Raw genomic sequence first — 22,516 nt, forward strand, 5'->3', positions numbered from 1 at the left:
AGGGAGAGAGAGAGAGAGAGGGAGTGTTTGTGTGTTATTACACCCATACAGGGTGTGTGTGCAGACGTATGTATGAGAGACAGAGTGACGGTGGAGAGAGAGAGAGAGAGAGAGAGAGAGAGAGAGAAAGGGTGGGTGGGTGACTCCATATCAGATCCACACAGAAAGCTTCTTTCACAAAAACACTCCCTCACTCCTCCACTGAACATGGAACAACTGGATCGCACTTCGCCCTCGTGCCCGTGACCAATTAAGAGCTAGAGAGCGATTATTGTCCTCGAGGATCCGGACACGCGCTCACCTGTCACAGTTTCACGCTATTTTCTCATTAATCTTTAAAGTGTAGCACGTCTCTTTTTCTCTGTGGACTCTGTGAAGGTGGCTGGATGCTGAGAACGGAGTGCGTCAAGTGAGCGCACGTATCCAACAAGTGGATGCATGAATTTGCTCGCAGCGGACAAACAGTGGGACTAAAAAAGACAGACAATCAGTGGATTGATGAGCTACAAATGTGTATCGATTGATCGGTTTCAGCAGAGAAAAACAACGTGCACTGATTAGCTCAGAGGAGGAGTCTTGGTTAATAGTGATGCATATTTGTGCGCATTGTCTCGGTCTGAGGTAGTTCATTAGAAAATCTAGTGACTTTGTGTATTTATCAGGATTTTTCCCAAGCAAATGAAGAAACTGCAATGAGGTAAGACACCTGCAACATTTTCCTGCTCTTCCTTCATTGACCAAAAGCCAGATTTCGGCGGACACGCTGCGGAATCCACCGTCTCCCACCTCACCCCTCTCCCCCCATCCATGGACTCGCTCCCCCGTTCCCTCGGTGACCGTGGGGGGAACTCAGGCTCCTCTCTGTAGACGTTTCTGTATGTGGAGGGCGCAGGTGGCACCCAAAGGTCGCAGCCATGCCGATGCATCCAGTCACCTCAACGTTGATGTACCGGGGGATCTGCACCATCCCGGACATCCTCTCCTACAGCGCGCCGGTCAACCTGCCGGAAGACGAAGTTGAAGGTGAGATTTTACCCGTTTGTGTTTTACCTGAGGGTGCTCGAGTAATATAAGAGGGTGTTTAATTCATAACATGCTCACAGAGGCAGTGTATGTGGCTGTGGTGGAGCTCATTCAAACAGACGCGCGGTCAGCACCTTGGATAGCGCTCAGAGATCCACTGACAGGCACCAGGATAAAGATTTGCTTGATTTTCAGCAAAAAAAAAAAATGCTTCTTTTAGGATTCATTTTTTTAAAAATCTCCTTTTCTTATCATGATACATGAAACTGAATATGTGCAACAATAATCACCCACTTCCTTATCAATGCTACTCAAAGATTGCCATCTTATAGGAATGTATCCAATTTTCTCCAATTTTAAGTAGATATTTGCAGCTAATTCAGATGATTGTTCTCACATATATTCACACCGAGCGTTGATCTGATATGGTTGAGTTAATTAAGGCCTCCCTGCACCTTTTCTGCCTTAAAGTGTTGCTTCTTGTGGACGGCGGTGATGCACTGGCTCTAACTAGATGCAGAAAGCCCCTTGCTGGAAATTTGGTCCAAGGGGGCTCGATTTCACTGGACCATTAAGTCTAGACACAGAGCTTCTGTAGCTCCAGAAATATTCAGTGTTCTATCCTTTTTGGAAACTACAACACAACTGCTAAATGATCTCCAGTGTAAACCCTCTTTTGATTAAAGAAAAGTTGCCTGACAATGAAAATGCAACCTGCAGCGGCACAACACACCTGCAACAAGCATCCTGACAAAATAACTATTCTGAGCAATTTGCCTTTTCAGTACGCTGACAATATTCATGCCTGGAGCAGTTGTGATGTGGACCTGCGACATCTGCACATCACCACCCAGCAGCCGGCCCCCTGGGACATTGTTCAAATCCCAGAGCGCGTGTGATGACAGGAAGTTCTTGCGTTGTTGCCGTGTTTTTTTCAGTGTGTTGACGTTGTAAGGTGGATGATGTATCCCTGCTGTTTCACCCCTCATCCTTGAGTGCCTTAATAATGCACATATTGTTAGGAGGGGAAAGAGATAAGTCTTTTTAAGTGATGTATGTCTTAAAAAAACCTGGTTGATGACAGACAAGCCGGTTCTTGTTAGAAATCAGTGGGTGCAGAAATGAACTGTTAATTGAGCCTGGAGTGGCAAACATCTGATATAACACAGCCACACACTCCTCTCTCTCTCTCTCTCTCTAACACACACGGTTATGTTTTCATCTAAAAACGAGGAAAGACACACACAATAAGGTTGGAAGGGACATGCTATTCAGCGCTGGGGTTGATATTAATTGAAAAGTCGAGTGAAAAAGACCAAATATGATTTGGTTTCGACTCCCAAAAGGTGTTCAGTGAACTGCCTCAGTAGCTTTGATGCAATACCTGTTTCAGAGCGCACACGGTGGCAGAAACATCCAGGAAGGACACAGTTTGGTGCAAAGTAGAGCTGGCTGCTTTAAGGTGCCATTTTGCCTCCTGTTTTTTGTACCTTTTTCTCTCTTTGCTTTGACAACAAATGAGCCTGTGATAAAAGAGAAGTGTCGACATATCAGTTGAAGAAGTGATCTCTGCATGATGTCATGCCCCTGATTAGAGTGTTGCATCATTCAGTTTTTATTGTCAGATGTTATTTTCAGTGCAGAGGCCCTACATGACAGAAATGAGCACAGAAACAAAAAGACATCTCATGTTTCAGTCATTTTTTATTGACGCTTGTAGAAGCTCTTCATTACGAGACTGAGGAGTCTCAGTTTCCCTCTCGCCCTCACACTTTAATTTACGGCCAGCTTTGCGTGCGATAAACAGACAACACTTCATTTTGGCTTTTATTTATCAAATCCACTTTGTTCTGTGTCGCCGCAGCCGCTCCGTGCAAAGACAGAGTGAGCCGTTTTGACTTTACAAGGGCCGACTTATAGTGGCAGTTTGACTGGAGGAGCAGTCGGATGCTTTGTGGGGAGAACAGCCGAGCCGGAGGTAAAGCACGGTTAACAGCGGTGACAGAGCCTTTTTCAGCTGCTGTGGAGCATTAGTGATCCAGTGTGAGGGATGTCTTACAGGGTGTGAGGGAGGCAGGCTTTAAAGGCTCTGTCACAGAGGAGATTGAGTGTTGCTGTTGTTGTCGAGAGTGTAACTAAGGGTCACAGCTTTGCCTGCCAGATACCTCAGAAGGCAGCTATTAGAAATGTGACAGGGGTGATTTTGTTGCTTTATTAATAGGTAAACATTACTTAAAATACTTTGCTGCTCAAAGCTGGAGCACAGTTCTTCAAGCAGCTGCAATTATAACATTTTTCTCCTGCATTTTGGTGTTTAAACATTCTATAGCAGAACTTTCCATTTAAGGGTCAGGCCTCTTTATCAGCTCAAAACCTCAGACTCCATAAGTGCTTGTAGCGGCCGCCGGTTTGGCTCAGCTAAATCGGCGACCATGTACGGAGGCTACAGTCCTTGATGCGGCGTCCCCGGGTTCAACTCCCGCCCTCTGCCTTTTGTCGTGCGTCATCCCCACTCTCTTCCCCAGTTTCTGGGGACCTGTGGGACTTTTCCTGTACTTTAAACCATACTGATAATTTCACATTGTTAAACACAAACCCTTTAACAGGTAGCTTAATCACACATTTCACTGTCTCTCCAAACAAAATAGCTATTTTCACAATACACATGCTCTTTAACAGTTTCATGTACAAATGAAAATAAAATAGATTTATCTCGCTGCTTACAGCCTTAATAACTGCACTAGAAGTTGCATATCAGACTCCAGATAGACTGGTTGTATGTATTAGCAGAATGGGAAATGCCATTCAAACAATAGCAAGGCTGGCAGGAGACATTACACTCTTCAAAACATACACACGCTTACTAAACAGTTTTTAACATGACAGATGCCTTCCTAGATGGTTAATTAACGTGAGTCTTATAAAGAGACAAAGTAACGACAATGAAATACACAAGCCCTGTGCGTGGAGCTAGCTTACATTATTTTTAGCTAATTGCTTTAGCCGTGTCAATCCTACGACGCTACTCTTTAAAACTTTAAACTGTAACCAAACATATACATTCTGGATAACCACAGGAAGAAGGAAACACTGTATAGAAACTATTTGGGCCACCTGTGTGCTTTTAACGTGCCACTCACCTGTAATGAGTCCGGCAACAGGAAAAAGTGCGTCCTTCTCTTGCCTCTGCCAGACTGAAGACGAGAGTCGGCTGCAGGCTTAACCAGGCTGAGATGCCCCCTTGTGGTGAAAAATGTAATTCAGCTCACAACATTAATTAACCCCAAATGAAATAAATAAGTCTCTTCTGCAGCTATTCAAAATATACATAATTAAACACAATAATGTGACCACTCATTGCTGGGCGTCACAACCTCAATAAACATTTTCTGTTTGTGGTCACAACCAATGGTTTTAAGTCTTTCTTCAATACTGCATGATGTTTCCTTTGTTAATGATGATCTCATAGAGTAAACTGGATGATAAAGCTTGCTACGCTTTAGGACATTGCTACCTTGACTGACAAGATGCTGAGATGGCAACCGATCATTCATTCAAACCTTTATTTAAGCCTTGAAAATCATTGCTGAGGCGAAGTGGTTTTAGATCGTTGCCTTCATTTGTCTGACAGAAATTAGCGTGTCGATCCTGAGAGTAAGTTGTAAGTAATTCCACTTAGCACAAAAACCAAAGGCAGAAGTTCAGAGGTCAACCAGGAGGGAGACGTAGCATGGCATGGTCATGCTCGCTACATCCACTCATTACAATTCCATACAGTCTTAAAAAAATGTTGTTTTGTGAGTGAACATTTAGCTTCATGTAAAGAGCTCATTAACATGAACTGAGGATGTTTCAGAAGTCGACTACTACCTCTGCTTTGGTTCTTGGAGGCCTCAGCTGTAAAGTTTAAGGTTTAGCACTGTGGATTTGTATGTGCTCTCTCTCTCTGTGGTTACTGTGGACAGTATCTTTTATGCAGAACTAAGCTTTGAAATCCCAAGTAGATCTATGTGACCTCTCTAGTATAAAACAAAGGGACTAATCCTATCAAAGCACCATCAGCAAATCCGAAGAGGGAGTGAGACCTTGTTCACTATGTACTTGTTTGACAGTAAATGACTCGCATATTAATTGATATGTATCCATATAACAGGTAAAACATGAAACATGTCTGGATTTGATTTGTTTTTTAACCTTCGTCAAACTTCCAAGGCAAGTATGTGAAACGGGGAGTGGTTACAGCTTCAAACTTTAAAGTCTGAAGAGTCTTTTGTTGAGGTGAGAAGCCAGTTTCAACAAAACACAAGGGTTTATGATTTTTATGGTTCTTAGATTGCGGATATTGTAAAGGTATACATGTTCTAAATAACAATATGCACCGAACACCTGCACCAGCGTCAGTCTCCGTGTCTCGTCATCGTTCACATCTCTTGAGAGACGGACGGGAATTGGTTGGAAGTCTGAGGTGTCACATACATCAGCTCTGTCAGCAGGGAGACAGAGCTTTGTCACGAAACCAAATTGCACATTAGTGGAAATGTGTGTGCGAGTGCATGTATAGGTTCAGGAGGCGCCTGGCCTATTGGCACGCATAGCCAAGGACTTGATTTTCAATTACTGGCTTGGACACCTCGGGGATTGGCCCAATGGCGCCATACTTTGAGGCCGAGAAGGCTGTCAGAGCTATAATTGGAACAAAATGCTATTTTTCTGATGCTGGATAAGCCTCTGTATCTGTGTGTGTGTGTGTGTATGTGTGTGTGTCAGATGGTGGGGGGTGGTTACAAGTGCCTTAATGTACAATGATGCGAGCATAAATTGAACTGGACTCCATATTCTCCATTTCCCCGCCTACACAAGAGGGGCGGAAAAAAAACAATTGGTCATATTTCAGGAGCTGGATATAGCGTAGACCTCCTCCACCACTAATAGACACACACTCATACACACAAATACACACACACACAGAGCTCAGTGTCAATATCGCTGCAGGTGGAATTAAGTGGGAAGCCCATTTCCACGCTGCCTAACAACAGCCCTATTGGAGCCAGCTTCAGAAAAGTCCCAGGGCTGAGCTTAAAGCATTTGTAACAGGTCCCAGAGTGAGGCTCACGCAAACAGACGCCAGGAGTTTCCTGTAGACACAAGCACAAGATAAGACGGGAGCAGAATGTTTGCATCTTTCCGACAAGGCTGTGATCAGTGCAGTTCATTTATTGTTTCAGTGCAGAGCTACTCTGGCGCTTCTTTCACTGTTTTGTTATTTTCGGAGGCGTAGAATCACATCGAGAGCTTAAAAATAGAACGAAATGTAGTCCTAGATCTGCCTGTCAATAGAAATAAACTTTGTAATTTGCTTTAGGGGAGTTGGATTGTACAATTCATTTAATAAAATAGGCCAGAATTCTCTTTGATGCTCAGGAGAGTTGTCCCAAAAACCTCAAAACACTTTCATTCTTTTGGGTCCGTGTGTAAAAACAGAATTTATGTACCGAGTAAACTGCTAGAAAAAGCAGAACAAAAGGTTTTTAATCCTTTTTTTTATCAAGACAGGAAATCTCATTAAGACTTGGGGTCTCATTTTCAGACGAGGATATTCACCTGTTGTTTAATAACTCAATTTTATGCTAATAACAGGAACATAATAGCTGTTAATTTAATAGGGACGTAGTAAAAGCTACAGGTATAATTGAGTCAGCCAAATATTGTAACCATCCTAATCTTTATGCTTTTTTTTGTTTCTTTCAATACCAGTTACCTCGGTCATTCAACTTTATTAATGCAGCACAAATAAAAACAGGGACAGAAGCAGACTGGGAATTCACTTCAATTGGAAGGCGGCCATATTTGATGGACTAAACCATTTTATTCTGCAGCTGGACACAGAATATCAAACATTCCTCAACATATGCCAACGTGTTCATACCTTTATTTATGGATTCATATCTTTGATACATTTTAATGACACTTTGTTTTTCCTCGCTCACTTCCAGTTCCAGTGTGTTTGGTTGGTCATGAAAGCCTTTTCTTTTAACTGTCAAAGAAACATGAAAGCGAATCGTGAGACAAACCTGTCACGGAGCCCCAGCAGGGGGAAAATCTCTCAAGGAGCTTCTTAAACTCACAGAGTAACTGTCTGCATTGATCTCCATCAGACAGCCTACAAAGTTATCTCTTCATTTGTTCGTGCTGCTGGAAGACTGAGGGGGGCTTTCCTCGTCTGCAGATCAAACACAGATTGGGCTGTCATCTCCCCCGCCCCCCCAGAGACAGGAAGCTGACACGTTGCAAACAGGAAGTGTTCGAAAAAAATAATGGGGACCAAAATCAAGTTGGATTTTAAGCAACTTGTACTTTCCATTAACTTAGTGATGCAATGATGGAAAGGTCTGCCTCGTCTTATTACTGAATCAAGGACTATTAGCATGCAATCACTGTGTTTCATTTACTTGATAGAGAGAGATAATTGTAGTGTGCAGTAGGCGTGCTGCAAGCTTTGGTAGATGTGTTGCTATAAGAAGAAGATGACCTTCTTAAAAGAGCTTACTGTTTGTCAGAAATGAGAGGACAGTCCGTCTGTCGGTTAGCTTCTACACCAGTTTGGTGCAGACTGAAATATTTCAACAACACAGGGATTGATTGTCAGGAAATTTGGTACAGCCATTCTTAACTTTGGTGAGTCCTCACTTCTAGCTTCACCAGCAGTGATAAATGCTTTACCACCAAATAAAACTCATTCCCATTTCTCCCTGCATCACACTCAAACATTTAACCTGATTAATTAGCCTTTGAGCATGTTAGCTTCTTAGCACGTTATGTTGACATTAGCTTTTAGCTCAAAGCAAGATTATGCTGAAGTGGGCCTCAGCCTCACAGAGCAATGGAATCTCAATCAACAATCTCCGCTTGCATTGAAAACTCGCAGGAGAAAAAAGCAGGCCGAGCAGAAACATCACGTTCTTTTGTTTCCACTTAGTGTCTTTGTAGCCGTACTAACCTAACATGATATTTTTTGACTCTCTAACCCCTTAACAAAAACTTTTGAATCTTACTTTCAAACATCATAGGAGAATTGGGCAAAAAAGGATGAAATCAATCATTCAAAGGGGGCATTGAGTACCTTTGCTAACATCATTTATCTCAATAACTTGCAGACGTCCTAAATGAATGATTGCGATATGAAGTTCAGGCTGAGGTTGATGTGTGTCAGAGAAAAATAACCTTGGTTGGTTCATTAGGTTGAATTTAAAATCTTTCAACGAACAACCATTGATTCTCAAAGAGGAAAAGTCTGTGCATGTTGATGCTGGATCTCTGACAGTGAGCACTCTTGGCTTGTAGACAGGACTAATTGGGAAGTTTTGTTTCTCCTCTTGTGTCTCATTGAGTCGTTGACATGAATTTAAGGATATTCAGACTCCCACGCTGCATTTTATTTAGCAAGAAGTGGTTTGCATTCAGTAGTAAAAAGTTAACACGTTCCGTTGGGGTTTCATTTTTAAGAGTTTCAGTTATTCCCTGGCAGAGATTTTGGGACTTTGCAAAATGATTTGACTGACAGCTGCACTTAAAGACACCACTGCGTTCCTAATGGCAGAAACTGCCTGTGAGGCGATCTTGATTTTTCTGCTGCAGCTACAGTAGGAGTCGAGCAGAAACATTGACTCATTCGTTTGCCCTGAGGTGGAGGGTTGACTTCCACTCCTTTGGAAATACTTACATGAATACAAATGAAGATATTTTAAGACACCGGCATCTGCTCGGCAAGACAGAAATTATGCACATAACGTATTGCTGCTGCAGAATCAGTGGGCGTTGCGGGGGCGTACTTCCAAGGGGTCAACTGAGACCATTTTAAAGCAGATGCTGCTAAGAAGATTTGGACTAAAACACAAAACAAACTGACCAATCACAACGGTGACGGATGTGCTGGCTCATTTACAGGAGTTTTGGAGGGTGCAAACAATCTAGCCGTGTTTACAAAACCTAAACGCGCATTTTCTCTCCTGTCCATTTCAGTTATTGACTGCTATTAGCAAGGCGCTCTCCCAGGAAGCCAGAATTAGTTCAATTATTGTTCTCTCTCAGAAAATAACATCCTGTATTACCCTTAAATTGGATCCCCTAAACAGAGTGTTTGTTTCCCCTTGCATAGACGAGAGCTTTTCATACCTTCCTGCAGAAAATTGCAATGAACTTTTCATCAAAGCATTCTCTCTCTCTCAAACAATATCCAAACGAAAAAGTTAATCAAGCTAATAAATGAAGTGTTTCTCTGCTGCCAACACAATTACATTTCCAATTTCTGCCTCTCAAATGCTTTTGACAGTGTTACAAGTCTTGCAAACATTGGTTTATAACTCAGCTGGCTTTTGTTAATGACTAACAAAGAAGACAGACACGCGGCATGAACAGCACTGAATGCTGTAATTGTTAAATTACTAGTCTGACATATTCAGAGCTCATTTTCAGAAGTGACTTTGGTGGTGATGGATTTGTGACTTTTTATTCCATAAAACACTGATGCAGGATTGTGAGATATTGTTGCACGTGAGTGAGAACACTGAAAACCTCGACATAACTATTAGTTTAGAGCCTTAGATGCTTTTCTGAATATCATTTAAAAAGACACCAAATAGATTTTGTTCACCCCAGGGTGAAGTCAGAAACACAAACAAGACAGGAAGATTAACTTCATCCATCTTGGAACAGGACGTGGATTTATAACATTACAGATGTGTAACAGGAGAGAGCAATAAATCCCACTTTGTACGTCTTCCCGGAACTCAATCCTCAACCATTCCTGCTCTACCTGCATGATGGAAGGTCGTCTTATGCAATCTGCCAGACTGCCAGAGAGGCAGGCAGGAATAGATTTCAAAATGTCTCTCTCTGTTGTATCACCTGCTTGGATGAGACAGGCAGCATATGAAAAAGCTCTACTTGACATAGATGGTGGTACAGATGCGAGCAGACACGAGCCGTTTGAGAGGGTGAAGTGGCCCAGCACCAAAGCATGGTTGCATATTACTGCTATAACAAAAAAGGCTTTAGGCTTTAATTGTACGTACATGAATGAATTAATTTTCATTAAGTTAAAATCGCTTTAAACTAAAAGTTCAACATTTTGAGAATTAGTTCATTTTCTTTGTAGAGGACAGTTAAATGAGAAAATGCACCAATCCAATGACTGTACATGAAAACATGAAGCCAGTATGGGCAACCAGTTAGCTTAGCATAAAGTTCAGAAACTGTCCTCTACAAAGTAAATCAGCTAAGTGATGTAAATGGATACCACTCCAATGTCTGTATAGCTTAGCATAAATACCAAAAGGAGAGGCTTCCAAAATATACCAGCAACTGTAATTAATAAATGAGAAGAAATCAAGAAAAGAGATTACAAAAACATAAAACATTTTGAGATGTATAACAACATGATCATAATCATCTCTCCAAATCTGCCCCTCATGAGATTCTCTCTATGACCGCATTGTGTGTGCCCTTTGCTGGGGTTTTTCTGAAGAGTAAAAGTCCCTTATAGTAGAGATAATATGTTTACTTCCTGCAGCAATACATCTGGCCTCGCACCAATTTACAGCCTTGAAAGTAATGTCTACATCCTCACCTGTTACCTCCAGAGATCTGTAATCAATTCAGCGCCAAAAGTCTTGCACCTGTTCCCTTGATTCCCTACAAAGTGTTCAAAAGATTCTTTTATTGCTTTATAAGTGACCAAGAAATACAGCTCCCTGCAGACTGGCTGTGTCTCTAATTCTCTCAAGTGTGCTGTAATCTAACCTTTGTTGGAGAAAAATCTACTTAGTTCCATCTGTAATTAATAATTACAGAGCAATTTCCCATTTCCCTTTTCAAAGCAAAAATAATGCTTGCCAGAAAGTTGTATGCAAACAGATGGAATAATCTTTAAACTCAGTATAAACACAACATATACCAATGGGTTTCAGAGTCAACCATAACATCAAAACTCAAACACAACAAAGAACAAAGCTCTCATAAAAGTAATCAATGAGCTAATATCAACAGTGACTCAAAGAGTCTATTTTCGTATAGTTGCTTGATCTCACTTCTGCCTGTTGATTGTTGCATTTTCATTCAGGGACTGCATGTTTCAGTTGGCTTAGTGTGTCCTGTTCCTTACCTGTTTTCATCCCACTGAAAGGACAGAAACTTTTGTTTCAACAAGTAGTTCTGAATCTGCAGAAACTAAAAATGATCTGGTGTTCCGCAGGGGTCTATCCTTATGCCACTGATAATCAGTCAGTACATGCTTCTGCTCGTTATTATCCTAAAGGTCAGGGTCTTCTTACCTTAGGTTGTGTTTATCTGTTAATGTTTTATTTGGCATTTTCTATTGCTAGTACTCAGCAGCTTTGAACACAGGGCTTGCTGCTTCATATTCAAATGTTCCACAAAAAGAACTTCCCTCCTGACACTATGTCGCAAAAAAGGAACATTGCTCAAACGATCCAAAGCAATTTTTTCTCATAACTGGTCCCATCATAATTTTGCTCTTTCTTCAGCACAGGTACAACGCGTTCCAAAGTAAGGCAATGTAAGACTACTGTGAGACCAGGCAGAGGTCTTCTTGCTGTACCAAGAATAAGATCCGGGTCTGATGGGGATGCCTTTAATTACTTCAGTCCTGCTCCCTGGAACACGCCTTTCTCAGACTGCTCCCTTGACACTGAAATAAACAGCCGCATCAACAAAGCCTCCTCAGCCTTGGGCATCTCTGCAGAAAGGGTTTTGAAAACAAAAGTATGAAGGTCAAGACCAAGGTTGCAGTATATGATGCAGTATTTGCCACGCCTCGCTTTATGGGGCAGAAACAAGGCATATTACAAACTTGGACGCCTTCCACATGCGATGCCTTCAAAAGGTCCTTGGTCCATCTTCGGAAGATTAAATTCCCAATACTTCAATTCTTCAATGATCAACGATATAAAAAGGTCATACCGTCCACCGCCTCTCCAAACCAAACCCTCCACTGGGTTTGGTGCTAAATAGTGACCTTTTGCTGAAACTCTGCTGGTTCCATGGTGAGGACACCCTCTTCACAGATCGCTTTCAGTGAGTTTGGGCCTTTAGTGTCCCTGACCATGATATAAGCAGGGACATAACCTCCTTTACAATAACAATCAGCCATTTTTACACCTCGGTTTTTGTACAGATTAAACAAACAAGGTAGAAGATGTTGGTCAGTGTCCTTAAAAGCTGCTAAGAGGAATTTATTGCTGTTTGACAGCCTCTTCAATATTGACAATAAATGGAGTAAGAACATTTGTGACACTGGGATAACGCCAACAGTCACAGCCTTGTGTAAACTCAGTTGATCAGTTAATGTAAACAATCCTAGTTTTGAGTTTTTGATGGAAAACGTGGTTCAGGTGAGCGAAGAATATCATGATATGCTTTGATTAAGATTGTCGAGCAGGTTGAAGTGAAGTCATTTATTTCCATTTTGATCGATTGCCACGTAGGAGTGGATCCAGCAGACTTTATTACCTGTGAAATTAACTGTGATGAGTTCTGGAAGGTGAAGTGCTTTTTTCTCCCGGGTAATATTTCCTCCCTATGATGAGCAATATTGCAAAGTCTACAGCAGACAAAAACAAAATCCAGCGGTGGCGTCATCCATATGCGAGCGAGCGCTAACGTGGTGGAACTGATGAAGGAGTGTTGGCTGAGCTGTAATGCATAGCGAAGGCTTTTGATTGTTCACTTCTGACCTTTGTTTGAGGCGCTTCTCACGGGTTTTTGCCTTGTGGATATTGGCAGCGGCTCAGCTTGATATCGGCTGTGATGATGAAAAGTTGCAGCTTTGGAAACATTAAAGCCAGAGAGGGAAAAAGAATGAAGATGGATAAATGATTCCTCTTCTTTGCTGGAACAGAACCCCCCCCCAAAGAGGCAACAGAGGTGGGTTGAAATTTCACAGCTTTTCACTGACTTCAATCATTCAAGGTCAAGTGGGGTTCAAGAAGAAGTGGGCTGGGGAATTTTTTTCTTCCTGAGGATGAATCACCTCGACCTTTCCAACTTTTTTTCCCCCTCTTATAGTTGCTCCCTGTGGTCATGTCAGTATGGCGAGCGGCACTGGCGAGGTGCGTTAAATTCCAGAATGAAGGAAAAATTTCGATCCAAACCCAGAGCTGGGATTTCTCCTTAAGACACAGACGACTTCAGCTGTGCCATAAACCCCCCAGAATACCCCAGAGCCTTATTAGAGCACGTTATGGTAATATTCAAATCTTCTGGGTGCCCAAGTCAGCCTATATCCAGCTAAAGATGGATTAAGGTTGCTATGGGTGTTTAAAAATAGTCACCTGAGGTTCACACACACACACACACACACACACACACACACACACACACACACAGAGCAAAGCTGTGTTTTTCTCACACTGATAAGGTCTTACATAAAGAGTGGGTGTGCTGCAATTACCGCTCCAAAGCAGTCCTAAGCAGATGCAGGTCTGACTGAGGCACACAGGATCTGTGGCTCCAAAAAAAAAAACGTGCCCTGGATTACATTCACGGACACTTCACGGCTACAAAAGCCCCGGTATTACCCTGTGCTGCTCAAAGTGCACCGCCTGTAATTAGCAAAAGTTTTCACTGATGCTAAATTTAGCCTGAAGAGGCGTTATGATTTGTTCCAGGCTCGCCTCGAAAATTAGAGATAATATTCCTCTGTGTGATTTGTTTCAGTTCTGAGGACGAGAGTTCATTTCACCCATTGTCTTCTTACTAGTGTTCTCTTTATTCAATTTATACAGCTAATAGTCACATCCTCTTAGGTCAGATAGAAACACCACATAGAAGTTGGATGCCAAGTTTTCCCTACTCCACTTCCTATTTGTCTTCATGAATCAGCTCCATTCCTGAGTGATTCTCTTACAGCCAAACAGAGACGCCGAACAGTCTGTGAACTGCAAACAACATTAGGCTGAGTTCATTTCACTGACATACAGTACGACAGCGTGCAGGGAGAGCAGTGCCACGGCAGTACTCTGCACCTTTCCTTTGTGGGAGTTCAGCTTCAGACGCTCAGCTCCCCCAGCTCACGATCTTAACTTTGGGCTTTTCATCCTGTCGGATCACGCCACAGGGGACCGCGTGGCGTCGGATCTTTGAAGGCCAACAAGCACCTCTCTACATCAAAGCAAACAGCACACGCTTTCAACAAGAGCTGAGGTCCCAGAGACCGAGTGGAAGATGCTTCAGCAGCAGATTCAGAATCTAAAAAAAACCCATGTATATTAGGAAGGAAATAAAGTTACATTTAAGTGAAGATTAGAGCCAGAGGCCATAACAACATGAAGGAAAATCTAAACCTGTTTCTATTTCAGTTCACAAAAACACATTAAGCAACTAAAGAGTCAGATGAACCAGACAGAGCTGAAAGGGAGAGTGAATATAAGGCCAATGTTTGTGGTCAGTAGCTGCCTGGTTGATCCAAATGGCACACAAATAACACACCACTGTATTATGTCATTTTACACAATTTATTCTCTACTGTTCTTCATTGTGCAGAGACGCGTGTCATTTTATATGACTTAGGGACAACAATATCAGCTGATGTAATTCAAAATGCAACAAAGTCCAGAGAGGGAGGAAGTCCGGCTGGATGGATGTGTTGAACAACCACAGGACTTCAACCATAGAGACGACTGTTACTGAAAATAAAAGTCACTGCTGTAGTCTGTAAACTTGCTAATGTACTAATGTTATTTGAGTTACATGCGTAACATACCCAGCACACCTACTTTAACCCAAACCATGATCTTTTCTTATCCAAACTAACGATTTATCGTTAAACACATGAATATAATTGTAAACCACAATGAGGGAGCTCACTTGACTATGACAATGCAGGTCACCTGACTATTGCTACCATCTTGATCAAGGTTATCTTACTGTTTTTACCATGTCGAAGAAGGTTATGTGGTAAAAAGCTCACACGCCTATATTAGCATAATGGAGAGGGTCACCTGACTTTGACCTTGCCTGGCAAACTAAGTGCAACAGCATTGAATGACTTGCTTAACATACGTAGGCACGACTTTTCCTTAAAGTGAGATGCTTTTTATGCCGTCCCACGAGATCACATCTCAGGAAACGTGACTCCGTATGAACGTTTATGAAGATCCATGTCTTTCTGATATTTAAAATCTGTTTGCCAGCACATTCCTCATTAAATACTTCTTTGGTGTTAATCTGCGAATTCATGTTTACAGCTTGTTGTGGTGCATTCAAGTGCAGCACGACACATTCATGGTGCCTTTCATCCTCGCGGGATTTCAATATGAAAAACAAAAACACAAGATTCAATTAATTATAAATCCAAACTGCCGAACATTATTCGGTGTCAGACTCTCAAACGGGAGGATTTGTGGATTTGACTCTTAATATGTGATGGTTAACTGATTATGAACAGAGTTTGGAAACTTGTAATCACCTCTCTTTCACTTTATCCAAGAAGAATAGTTTCACTAAGACACAACATGAGGAATAAGCAAACAGCATAAACAGCAGCAGGATAACCTCTAACCACTTCTTTATTTTACTTTTTCGCACTATCATTTGGTTTGGGAACATTAAAAGTAGTTTGGGTCAGACGCTACAATCCACTTTCATGTTCCCACTGTTGCTTTAATTATGTGCGCCTCGTATTGGATCCATTCATGCCAAGGCTACATGATGCCAACTACCTCCCTTTGATTGATTGAGAAGCATTATGCAGCTCATCTGCGCAGGAACACACTGATATCACAGCTTCACTGGAGCCGTTTATTCACAGGCAGGAAGAGGGAACCGTCTTGATTCTGTCTGAGGCACTTTCTCAGTTACAAAGGAGTCACTGTGGGGGCATACATGTTAGTTTGGCCCATTTTAAACTCAAAGAGTGAGGTGAAAATGGGAGAATATAGTAGTGTCTCTTGAGGATAATTAAGATAAACTCTGAAAGAGGGAGCGCTCTATCTAGATTGTGAGTGGTCAAAACAAGAAATGAATTCTTCTGGAGGATGATTAGTCAGCCTTTCTGATAAATTGGAAAGGGGATTATGTTTGGTTTGAGATTTCTTCCTTCTAGTAGCTCTCTGTTATCCTATCTTCAAGCTGAGCCAAGTGTTTCTGATAATATATTTGTATCGCCTATACATATTTCCAGCCTTATTGCTGCGTATCTCACAGGACTTGATAAGCCATTTATTATATTCTGGTCCACGCAGCATGGATCGCATTTGTATTCTGTGAATGTTCGTGACAGGGTATGAAATCCCTCCCACAACAACATATTTCATTACACTATACAAACTTTTTATCTGAAATATTCCATACACCATTCACGAGCAGGGATGTTTTGCTCTCCTTGGCGTTTGATCAATAAATAAAGCGTCCTTGGGAGACAGAGTATTTGCCAGAGCTGTTTTGGCACCTCATTTAAGAGTGTGTTTGCCTCCTGCGTGGCTGCAACATGTGTTTTTCAGCAAGTGTCTGGAGAGAAGCCCCTCTTTCCAAAGCAAACAGGAGGAGCAGGGACCTCAGGTGGATACTGAGGTATTGTTATTCTATAAACCATTAGATCATGCCCAGGGAGGGAAAAACACAGGCTGCTGCAGCTCCCCATGATTCAAACTTTTCCTCCTGTAAGACATTTTGCAGGGGAAGCCGAATGTGTGACTGCTGGGTTTTATGAATTGCATGTGCAGATGAAATCTATTGTAATAGATGTTTGCCAAGCAGCCTTGTCCCTGTGGCAGGGTTTCTATTCTGTGGACATGTACTTGATTAATACAAACTATGTCCTGAAGCATTGCTAGCACATAACACACAGTATGACACACGCTGCTTCCAGCCATCAGTGATGTTTTATGTTTTGTTCCCCAACTGAAAATATTTGTCGCAGGCTGTCACGCTGTGGATTTTTGCCCGAGGCTCGGCCATTTGTTGCCGTTATGACACAAATCACCAGAGAAGCAATTCCTTTTTTCAAGGCTTGGCAGTGGATTGATAAAATTTGTTCAGTATTGCACTTCAGTAAATATAAAATGGCTAATTGGCTGTAAAAACTGAGATCGGAAAGTCATTATTCATATTTGAATTTTTAATTTGTCTTTCTAGAAGGTTGCTATTCAGCCACAGCTTCCAGTTATTGTTTTGTTATTTACAGAAAACCCACTCTACAATGCGTTTACACAATTCTGTTTGGTCGACTATTAAAAGGGCAGCCTTAATCTAGATTAGGCCAGAGCAAAGGTTAGTCCATTTTAGTTGGGTTTTTCTATTTTTTGATGGGTGTGATGGTCACAGAAAAAAAAAAGAACCAATATCTATCCAAGAGCAGCGCTTTATCTGCTGCCTGTGCGTCTTTTAGCGCTATTAGTAACGCTTCCTGTGTGTAAGTTAGAAAAAAAGGACACGCAAGAAGCCTGCTGTGGCCGCATTGTAGCGCATTTTTCCATGTGTCATTGGGCAGGGTTGCCAGGTCCGCGGTTTTCCAGGGGCATTGGGCTACTTCTGAAGTGTTGCTGCGAGCGGACAATTTTGTCCGCTGGTTGGGTGGACCTATTTCGCATGCAAATTACATGAATAATAGAAAGTCCTTTATTTTTAGTATTATAGGTGTAATACAGGTGTAGCAGTCTCCTGCAAAAAGAGCTGCTTAAGGACCACACAGTCTCATGCAGGGGGTTGTTCATGATGGATGTCAGTTTTTAAAACATCCTCCTCTCACCCACCTCTGTGACCGTCTGAGTTTAATCAATCTGTGTATTTTATAATGCATTTGGCAAAGCACTGTATATGGTTTGGCAGGGGTATATTTTGAGTTTTAGTATTGGGCTGGTTTTATTGGCCATTGGGCTGGTTTTGTAACTCAGACCTGGCAACCCTATTATTGAGTTAAAGTGGTCAGCAGAGAGTGTCCAGATAAGCTTAGGTTTAAGTATAGCGGGACGTGTATTGTGTTTGCTGCACAATTAAGAAAGCACCAGTTTAATGCACATTTCCACAACAGCTAGCAAGCATTCTTCCCTAGCTAGCTAGTTAGCCGCAACAAGCTAGGCTCAAGCTAACGGAATCAGCCTAAAGAAATCAGGAGTCCCGCCAACTTTGGTTAGGAGGACCGAAGCAGAAGGAGGTTGGTGTTATACTGTGATTAATAATGCTCAGTCTTGTTGCTGACACGCTCATTAAATCATTAATGTTACTGATTGTGCTGTTAGCACTGTCGCTATCAGGCAGCTAGCTTAGTGCATGCGCTTGTAAAACTTTAAAGGTGTGGATTTTGTTTAATTTCTCTGTAATGTAGCACAGCGTGCTTTTTTCAGCCCTGAAACTCAAACCATTTCCTGATCCCCCTTAATACATTTAGAACATTAAATAAAATGCAAAACAAGTCGAGTCGCCTATCAATTACTTGTAACAACTACTTGATGACTTAAAATCTAAAGGCATCCCTAATCTAGCCTGCTCAGTCAGGCCTCTGAGCCTGAATGTGACTGTTACACGACAGTGTGACGCATTACAGTTTGTGATGCCAGCGAACGCTTGATAAGAGAGATTACAGATATTTCATGTCATCTGATTTACATCATCTCTATCTTCAGATTCATCACCCGCTCTGCTCTTTTGTGTGCTAATCAGGCGTGCGACACAGAGATCTGTCAAAGATCTGACAAGTCTGAAATCGTAGGTGACAGGGTTGTGGATGTTATTGCATATAAATGAAGGGATTCAATCTCTCATGAAGAGTACACACAGGGACGGAGAGGAAATATGCAGCGTGGCTGAACTGAGGAATTAACAGCTTAAAGATTTCCCGTAGTGATTGTGGTTCTGTGTTGGAGGAGGGGGGGCATCCTGTACTCTTTTCACTGTGCTTCTTAGAGTTCAAACTGTGTGTCCAGTACTGGGACATGAGGTTTGAGATTGGGTGTTTATGGAAGTAATTTTCGGTTGTTTTCTCGAAATCACGACTTATGCATCTCGTTATCAAGATAGCAAGCTGCACCAGCGTAACGTCTGATGATCATAACTCGTATTCCCAGAGTTGCAAAAGCACAAAACAAACATAAATAGGCTCAACTTACCTCATTAGTGTGGGCAACGTCGTGGTCTGGCCTATCACAGTGATCAGCCTGTTGTTTTGTTTTCTAGATTGGCAGAAAATTATCCTGTTATCACGAGAAAACGAGCTTTGTTATCTCGAGATAATGAAATAAATGTATCCGTTATCACGAGAAAACAGGTTTTGTTATCTGGAGATAAGAAACATAAGTCAAGATCTCCAGAAAAAAACTGAAGTGATCTCGTTCTCACGGGAAAACGGAGTAAATAAAATGTATGGATGCATGTCCGCTCAGGGCTTCCGTAGGTGTTTAATGTAGTTTTCTTTTAAAGTATTGGAAATCTTTGTTCACAGACATTTGGGCCTCTTTTAGTGTAGAAATATCAAAATGTCTTTCCCTCCTATTTTTGCCTAAAATATACTGTTTGATTTTAGGTCTTGTCTGTTATATTGCTGCTTTTGTGAATCATTTAGTAACTTGGAATTCAAAAAGTGCTCAAAAAAATGAAGGCTATTATCTTGTTTATTGTATCAGCCATTATTCACCATCCACATGGTTACCATTCTGCATTATAACTTACTTTACTGCACATAATGTAAAAATTAGCTCAACACAGGAGGGTAGTTAAAGTAATTATTTATTATTAAGATTTTGCATTTAAAGTTCCTATGAGGAACTTTCAGTTTGTGTTGATTTTGGCGCCCCCTGTGGACAAAGCCGTACCTCTGATCTCTTTGCTGATTTTGTCCTGTACATGCTTAAGTGGTGGTTTTTAAGAAGGAATCTCATCCTGCTTTCTTTAACAGTCATATGTATCACTCACTTCAAATTTCTGCCCTGGAAAATGTAAACAAAGGCAACGTGCAGTTAATTGCTTCATCTGACACCTACCCCCCCCCCCCCCCCCCCCCCCCGCCAGCTGTTCCAGGCATTAAAAATAACTATAAATAATCCATCTTGTTGCTGATGGTCTGGTTTGCTTTTGTAGCTCACATAGAGTAATCAGAATTAATTTCAGTCTGTTTCATAACCAGCGAAGAACTCCTCACAGGAGGAGCTTTAAGTAAATGTCTGTTAAGTCACTATCTATCACCGAATGAGGTAACACAATGGTGATTGAGCCTATGGCCCACTGATGAAACTCTGAATTTGCAGTATATAGTATTATTATGGACTGGGTGTCTGTGGCGGGCGCCCAGTTAGTGACTCATTTTCCATCACCCAGCAGTGGTTGGTCTGTCAGAGAGGGTAGGCGGAGCTAAGCAGCTGCTTTTCCAGTTTCTGTAAATGTTGCAAGTAAACAGTAATCTACTATGGCTGAACAAACAAAGAAAAGATCGATGACGACAGATACAACTTGAATCTGGGGAATGGGGAAATGCAGCCTACATAATACAAACTGCACTTGGTATGACAGCAGAACACATGTTTTTCAAGTTATTTTAGCATTTAGCTCCTGGCTGCTCAGAGATAAACACTTCATAGTTTGATTCATCCCCATAATAATTCAAAAATACAAGCAAGGCAACGAGTACTCCTCTTCGAAATGATGAGAATTTGTCCACTTCTCTTTGTTTAATGGTATTATTTTATTTTGGCTCTTTTTTTTTGGTCATTTTACTGGTGGAATTTGTTCTCCTGAGCTGCCAACCCCCATATAACTATGACTCAAGCACTGATGCAGCATAACAAATTTGTCTTTGCTGTGTGGAACATTTCCCACTTTCATATCCTGCTCTGCCGTATAAGTCTTCAGCTCCAGTGTGTGTGTGTGTGTGTGTGTCTTCTCTGCAGAGATCCGCGAGGCCTTCAAAGTGTTTGACCGCGACGGGAATGGGTTCATCTCAAAGCAGGAGCTGGGGATGGCCATGCGCTCCCTGGGCTACATGCCAAACGAGGTGGAGCTCGAGGTCATCATCCAGAGACTGGACATGGATGGTGAGGCAAACACACAGCACATGGATTTTTTATTATCTTTCGCACAAAGCACAGAAGCAATTTGCCCTCTATTTGCCCACAATGCTAGACTGTAGCAGGCAGTAAAACCAGCGAATATAAACACCAACTGTTCCTCTTTTTCCTGCAGGCGATGGCCAGGTGGACTTTGAGGAGTTTGTGACCCTTCTGGGCCCGAAGCTGACGGCAGCTGGGTTACCCGATAAGTTCAACGGCACTGACTTTGACTCCGTTTTTTGGAAGGTGCTCATTAGTCAGTCACTCATTTCTTGCCTATTAGAGTGAATACAGACAGCTGTAGCAAACCTCCAAGCACATTTAGAATTTTACACTGTGCGACTTTAGAGGAAACCAGTTTTAATTGCCACAACCGCTGGGGCAGTAATGGGAGGGTTTTAATCTTAGAGACGTTTGAATTCTCTCAAGCAAAGTGTCCTTAATCAAGACTCTAAGGTGAAATCTCCCCCTCTCTGTGTGGTGATAGTCTTAATAAAACATTAAGGTCATTATTTCTGTAAAAAAGATATTAATGTATTGACAGACACCTCATTAGATAATCAGCTCCTCACTTTGGCAGCAGGATGAAGCTAATGGGTCGGAGCTTGTGTCTTTGTTGTAGTTTAAAGCTAACAGCACCAGAGAGGCTGTCAGGGACTGAAGCTCTAAATTGAGCGTGAAGGAGATTTATGGGAATTCTTGGTGCAGTGAGCGCACGAAAAAAAAGCATCACAAGCAGAGACACCTGCTGGGAGAGTCGTGAAACCCTAAGGGACTGCTGCAAAGGCTGCATGGCTTCACGTAGCATTATAACAGTTGTATCAAGCGTGTGCAGCTGGATTGATCACACAGAGCCTGCGGTCATACTGGGGAGCTCGGCTCAGGCCGAGCTGAAAATAAGACACATTAGATGAATTTTTCCGAACAGGCACATCCTGGATTGACATTTTTGCAGGGATTTTTTTTTTTGGTTTTGCCCTCAGTCATTCACAGAGTTTTGATTGATTCAGATCAGATTTTGTCCGTGCAACTGGTGGAATTAATCTGAGGACATTTACTCAAAACTTTGAGTTTCAATTTATTTTGCACCATGTTACTTTTTCACTCACAATTTATCTAAGCTATAGTTGCTTTGCACAATCCAATTTTTACAAACAAAATATATATGCAGTGATTAAATAAATTGCTTAGGTATAGGTTTAACTACCCAACACTGTGTGTAGTTAGAATTAGCTCCAAGCTGTACTTTTACTTAGGTGCATTTTCATTCCCTTTCGTTGAGAATGCAGGACTGCAAGTTGTGATTGAAAACTCTATTGATGTTTTATTGCTACTTTTACTTAAGTTTATGGTCTAAATCAGAGGTAGGGAACCTCCGTGGCTCCAGAGTTACTGTCATTCATCATTGTTGAAGCAAAGTGTTTTTACATTCTAACTGTAAA

The 22,516-nt window shown here is 41.8% G+C and overlaps 1 protein-coding gene across 1 annotated transcript in view; it reads left to right on the plus strand.

Annotated features, from left to right (window-relative positions):
* Window positions 1-207: 207 nt before the first annotated feature.
* Window positions 208-22,516, plus strand: part of LOC138610948 (calcium-binding protein 7) — a 29,328-nt gene continuing 7,019 nt past the window's right edge. The window contains exons 1-3 of the mRNA XM_069683836.1: window positions 208-1,023; window positions 20,916-21,059; window positions 21,208-21,320. Coding sequence (XP_069539937.1) covers window positions 915-1,023; window positions 20,916-21,059; window positions 21,208-21,320 — 366 coding nt within the window. The 5' untranslated portion in view covers window positions 208-914. The remainder of the gene's footprint in view (window positions 1,024-20,915; window positions 21,060-21,207; window positions 21,321-22,516) is intronic.

The sequence above is a fragment of the Semicossyphus pulcher genome, unplaced genomic scaffold (assembly GCF_022749685.1).
Source record: "Semicossyphus pulcher isolate SPU_LCO1_2020_fin unplaced genomic scaffold, fSemPul1.0.p SCAF_6, whole genome shotgun sequence".
NCBI classification, from domain to species: domain Eukaryota; kingdom Metazoa; phylum Chordata; class Actinopteri; order Labriformes; family Labridae; genus Semicossyphus; species Semicossyphus pulcher.